At 41.7% G+C, this 5,477-nt stretch overlaps 1 protein-coding gene across 1 annotated transcript in view; it reads right to left on the reverse strand.

Moving 5' to 3' along the window:
• The window catches only part of SPTY2D1 (SPT2, Suppressor of Ty, domain containing 1 (S. cerevisiae)), a gene marked incomplete at its 5' end in the record, with an annotated part of 7,084 nt that extends 1,891 nt beyond the window's left edge, over positions 1 to 5,193 (reverse strand). Inside the window, 5 exons of the mRNA XM_010021063.1 lie at positions 356 to 433; positions 1,076 to 1,235; positions 2,004 to 2,188; positions 2,255 to 3,632; positions 5,073 to 5,193. Of these exons, the coding sequence (XP_010019365.1) occupies positions 356 to 433; positions 1,076 to 1,235; positions 2,004 to 2,188; positions 2,255 to 3,632; positions 5,073 to 5,193 (1,922 nt within the window). The remainder of the gene's footprint in view (positions 1 to 355; positions 434 to 1,075; positions 1,236 to 2,003; positions 2,189 to 2,254; positions 3,633 to 5,072) is intronic.
• Positions 5,194 to 5,477: the final 284 nt, after the last annotated feature.

The raw sequence follows: 5,477 nt of genomic DNA on the forward strand, positions 1-5,477 counted from the left end.
CTCAAACTAGCAGAATATTTTAAAGTTTGGGACAAATTGATGGGTTTCATATTTCAACAGAAGTATTTTTAAAAATATTTTTGGGCATAAGCTTGCATTTTGTGCGGGGGGTAGTGTGGTGTGTTTGTCTTTAATAAGCAAAGTTTGTGATGCATGAGAATGAATATACAAGATTTATTTACTGTAGCCACCACAGGCTGGCTGAGTTTCAGCTTTACCAAAGCTCTCTTACAAATAATGCTAAGGCTTATTTAAATTCACCATAAAAAGCAGCAAATATCCACTCTAATTTAGCCCCATGACTTGGGCAATAAACAAATTCCCCACTTTTTATGAGTTTTAAATCCATGCATACCTCCTAGCTTCTTCTTTCTGTTGCTCTCTCCAGCTGCTCTCCATATAACGTAAGGCATAATCACTTTCATCTTTGTATCTGGAAATCAAATATTAGTTTTCAGCACACTAAAAAACCACAGTCATGTACAATTCAGTTATGAACTCCCATCACTTAGAAAGAATTATCTTGCCACACATGGATTTTAAAGTTCTGAAAGAATCTAAATTACAAGCCTTTAAAAAGCTTGCTTTCCTATACTTTGTCAGACAAGAGGGAAGTACTTAAATAAGCCAAAGAGCAGCCTTCATTTCCTAGCAGTTCCTAGTCATACAAAGTTAGATGCACTTACAGAGCAGCTAGCACTATTGCATTTAGCAGTTCATATTCAGGCAGCTACATCTGATGAATTCTGAAATACTGCAGACTGCTATAGAAACCATTTTAACACCCAGTAACAGGAAAGAGTTACTATGATCTTATCCCGGCAAGACACTGAAGAAGCTGTGTTGTTTTCCAACTGTGTTCTTAGTGTGTCAAACTTTATTGAGCGCGGCAGCAGTGTGAAAGTTCAAGATCCCTTCAGCACAGAAGCAGCTCTAACGATTGTTAAATTTCTGCAATACAAACCCATTTTCGGATACCAGCACTTCCTCTATTTCGAAAACATTTGTATTTGTTGAACTACATTAATTTCTGTTGTTCTGTTGCTTGTCCTGCAATATCTTAACATTTTCTTACCTTTTCCGGTCGTAGCCAAATATTTCCCGAATATGTTTTGATATTTCTTCTTGGGGTTCCCCTTCATCTTCAATGAAATCATCCATTTCAGAGTCATATTCATCATCATCATCATCATCATCTATTTGTCTCTTGTAACTAATAGGTGGTCTCCCAACACCTAAGTGACAAAGGGACAAAAATCATTAATTAATAGCATTAATATAACCTTAATTTGACAGTACTTCTCCTCATGCCTTGGACACAGCAACTTTACAGTTCTGGGCTTCCAGGTGGAAAACTTCTGCCTCAAGTTAACAAGCAATTCTCAGAAACACAGTAACAGGAAACACTTCCCTAAGTTGTGCTATAGAAGATTACATCTTACTATCACCAATGACACCATCCTGAGGAAACTACCAGGCAGAAGTCTATGTTCTTGTTCAGGGTTTTCTAGGCACTTATTTGCTAGAGTTCATGCTGCTTGTTCCTGTTCACAAACAGCTCTTCAGAATAGCTTGCTTACTGGTAAAGTGAATTTTCCAACACACGTACGTTTCAGTCACAGGTTTGCTGTGTGGTTTTAGTTTTTATGCACCACTTAAAACATCTGTTATTTAAGACATTGGAATTTTAAAGACTAAGCATAATTAAACAATACAGGAAGTGAATCTTTCAATTCTTTTCTTTCTAAAAGCATTCATATACCAACATCCATCATAGGCTGCTTAGTTTTCTTTCATGTAGTACTTCACACCCCAGTCTGGATTTCAAGAAACATGAACATAGGTAAAAACAAACTAGAAGTTGCAAAGCAGAAAAAAGCATTCTACTGTTAAATATGGTATTTTGTCCAAGACTTCCTAATTGCATCTTAAATTGTCAAATTGTCAGAGACAAATACATACATACACTAAGAATATAAACCAAATAACTGAAAATGTCCTACCTTGTGGATGAAACACAGGTCTATGTCCTTGAAAAGATCTCATGCCATTTATCTGTCCATTGCTAGGTCTTGTGACAAAGTTTTTAGAAGAAATAGTTTCTGATACAACAGTACACTTCGGTTTTACAGTGGTACCCAAGCCACTGCCTGGTCGCCCAAGTCCTGCACTTGGGCTGATGCCTGGCCTTCCTGGTCCTGTTCCCAAACTGCTGCCTGGTCGCTTGGCTCCCATGCCTGGACTGACTCCTGGCCTTCCTGGTCCTGTACCCATGCTGCTGCCTGGTCGTCCAGGTCCAGTACTTGCGATGATGCCTGGCCTTCCTGGTCCTGTTCCAAAACCACTGCCTGGTCGCCCAGGTCCTGTACCCATGCTGTTGCCTGGTCGCCCAGGTCCTGTGTTTGTGCTGATGCCCGGCCTTCCTGGCCCAGTGCCCAAGCTGCTGCCTGGTCGCCCAAGTCCTGTGCCGGAGCTGCTGCCTGGTCGCCCAGGTCCTGTGCTTGAGCTGCCTGCTGACTTTCCAGGTTTCATGCCAGAGCCGCTGCCCAGTCGCCCAGGTCCAGGGCTTAAACCACTCCCCGGCCTTCCAGGTCCCACACCAGAATTGCTGCTTGATCGCCCAGGTCCTGCACTTGAACCGCCACCTGGATGCCCAGGTCCTCCTTTCCCTAAGCTGCTGCCTGATCGCTTTGCATTGGAGTTGATTCCATGCTGAAGGGCTGCAGCGTTTCCTGGTTTTGTATGGGCAGACTTTTTCAGGCTGGATTCTTTAGCAGATGGAGGCCTTTGAGCCCCATTGGCTGCTGCCTTTGAGGGTGGCACATAAGAACTTGAGCTGGACTTCCCAATACCATTGACAGGTAATTTGCCATGACTGCTACCAGAAGAGCTTTTTAAGGAGCCATTATGCAAGGTTTTTTCCATTTGATCAAATCTGGTGGAAGATAATGACCGCGAGTGTTTCTCGGTCAATGCTGGTGGTTTGGATTTCTTATGAGTACCACTCATAGAAGACGTCAGACTGCTTTTTGGTGTGGAATGTTTATCTACTGAGCTTTTGTTAAGTTTTGCATTTACAGATTCTTTCTGAGAAGTCACTTTTTTTGAAGAACTGGATATCCCTGTATTCTTAATCTCCTTCTCGCTTTTCCTGTGCATTTCTACTCTTTTGTTTTTGCGTCCCAAATACTCCCTTTCTCTCAATTCTTCTGCTGTTCTGGGTCTCTCTTCTACTTTTTTCACTGGTTTTATTTCCACCGGTTCATACTGCTTTTTTTCAGCAAGCCTTAAGAGCTCTGCAAAGTTCAGAGGTGCTGGTGCACTTTTGGGAGGTGCCTTTGGTTTCACTGCAGCTTTGGATGGTTTTTCTTCATATTCTTCTTGCTCATGCTCAGATTCAGTGTGACTATATTCAAGCTGCTCAGTTTCCTCTTCTGTTGCATACTCAGCCTCTGAGGCTTGAGCAACATTCTCACAAGTCTTCCTCTTTTTAGGCTTCTCTTCAACAGGAATGACATTATAACCATAAAAATTATCCTTTGTCCGTGAGGCCATGGCTCTTGCCTTTCTGTCATGTTTCAGTTCAATGCGTCTAGCCAAGAGTTGTTCTTTCTTTCTTCTTTCTTCCAGTGCTGTAAAAGAAAACCAGGAGGAAGTTATGCAAAAGCACTCCTTTCTATTTAAATTTCTTCCAGATAAGACATTTAGGACAGTAATTTAGGTATCTGGCTAACAGCTGTTCAAAATAGACCATAGTTAACCCATCTGAACAAGCTATTCTTACAAACAAAGGTGAACAATTAAGTCACATACTGCTACTGCAAACCCCACTAAGGTTATTTAACCAATGCAGCTCTCCAGAAAGCTATGCAAACCAAGGAGAACTACTGCGTGAGGAGGTACAGGGCTTACGGAATTTCTGGGTAATGGAAGGAGTTTTGAGACTGAGCAAGAGAACCGTGAGATGGTACAGAATTTACTGTCAGATGTTTATGGGAAGATGAGGAAAGGGAGGAAATCAAAGAGCATTGGGGGGATAAGAACTGGAGAAAACACTAAGTGTGTAAAAGGGTATAAAAGGGAGAGAGGAGTCAGCTACAGATAAGCAAACTGGTGGTGGCTAAATTTGTCTGATAGAGCCCTGTGCCCTACCTCCACGGTCTGTCCTACATTTTTACTGAACTGTTTTTCAGCTGTTTTCTTCATAGCTATACTCTCTATCTCAAGTCCACGTGTGATCTGCTGACATAAAATTCAGGCTGAACTAGCTGGTGAATAGGATGAGAGGTTTGAATGTCAGACACTGGGGAGACCAAGGGAGTGAAGGCCAGATACCAGAAAAAAAATCAGGAAAAGCATCAATTCCTAGAAAATGGATTGGGCTACTCATGCTTTGGGTGCCTGTAAAGGTACCCCTGCCTATGTTATTCTATTGTCAAGGGCCATGACTGTACAGAGTGTGTGTGCCTGCATGCCTATGTAGAATTCATGTTCAGTCTTGCTTCTGGCTGGACCACAATACAGGGATAAGGAGCACGCTCATTACTGGACCAGAAGAGGAATAACACCTCAGTCACCCAGTCCATCAGATTTGGTTACCTTTAAGAAAGCACTAACATCAGAAGCAACACAGTATTAGCTTATTTTACAGACTATTTAAAGGAAATATAATACAGTGGAAAAATCGTGGCACAAACAAAGCTGCTGCCATACAAATGTAAAATTCAGACTGCATCAATACACTAGATTAAGACACAATAACAGGAACTCTTACCATTTTTTCCACACACAAGATTTTTCAAAGTTAAGTTACCAAAGTCCAAATGACTTCTTGCAATACCTCTTCTCCTTAACTGCCTTTCTATCTCCGACAGTAAATGCTAGTGTAGCTGATATTTAACTCATGCATAAAATTTCTAGTCCTTACTTAGTCCTGGCTTTCCCTCAGCACCTGTTAGGTACATAAATTCCAGAAGCAGATGTGTAGCTGTATTTGCTAGAGCTTTTCGTAGGGTGACAGAGTCTCAAAGAGGCAATGGAATTCTCCCATAGGAAATATTTTGAGCTGCTACCTTTTTTTCTTTTTTCTTCTTCTTGCCGTCTGAGGAATGCTTGCACTGCTGCAGACTCTACACCCTTGACTTTCGGAACCTTTTTGGGAGGACCAACAGCCAAACTGTACCTTTTCTGTAAAGAACAAAGAAATATGTCAGAAAAATTAAGAAATGTAAAATTCTTAAAAGTTTTTAAAACCGACGAGTTGCATAACAGTCATATACTTGACTTTAGGCAGGGACGGTACAGGTGTCCTGGGTTCGGCTGTAGCAGTCATTTTTCTGAACCCAGGACAACAGGATAAACTCACATGAATTCCCACTGAAGCAGAGTTGTGATGGATACACTTGACGCCCAGCTGTACTTCGGTTCAGGTTAAGGAGCAACAGGCCTCATATCCTGGGGGTGAACTTGCGAGCTAG

Source organism: Nestor notabilis, unplaced genomic scaffold (assembly GCF_000696875.1).
Source record: "Nestor notabilis isolate BGI_N333 unplaced genomic scaffold, ASM69687v1 scaffold22468, whole genome shotgun sequence".
NCBI classification, from domain to species: Eukaryota; Metazoa; Chordata; class Aves; order Psittaciformes; family Psittacidae; genus Nestor; species Nestor notabilis.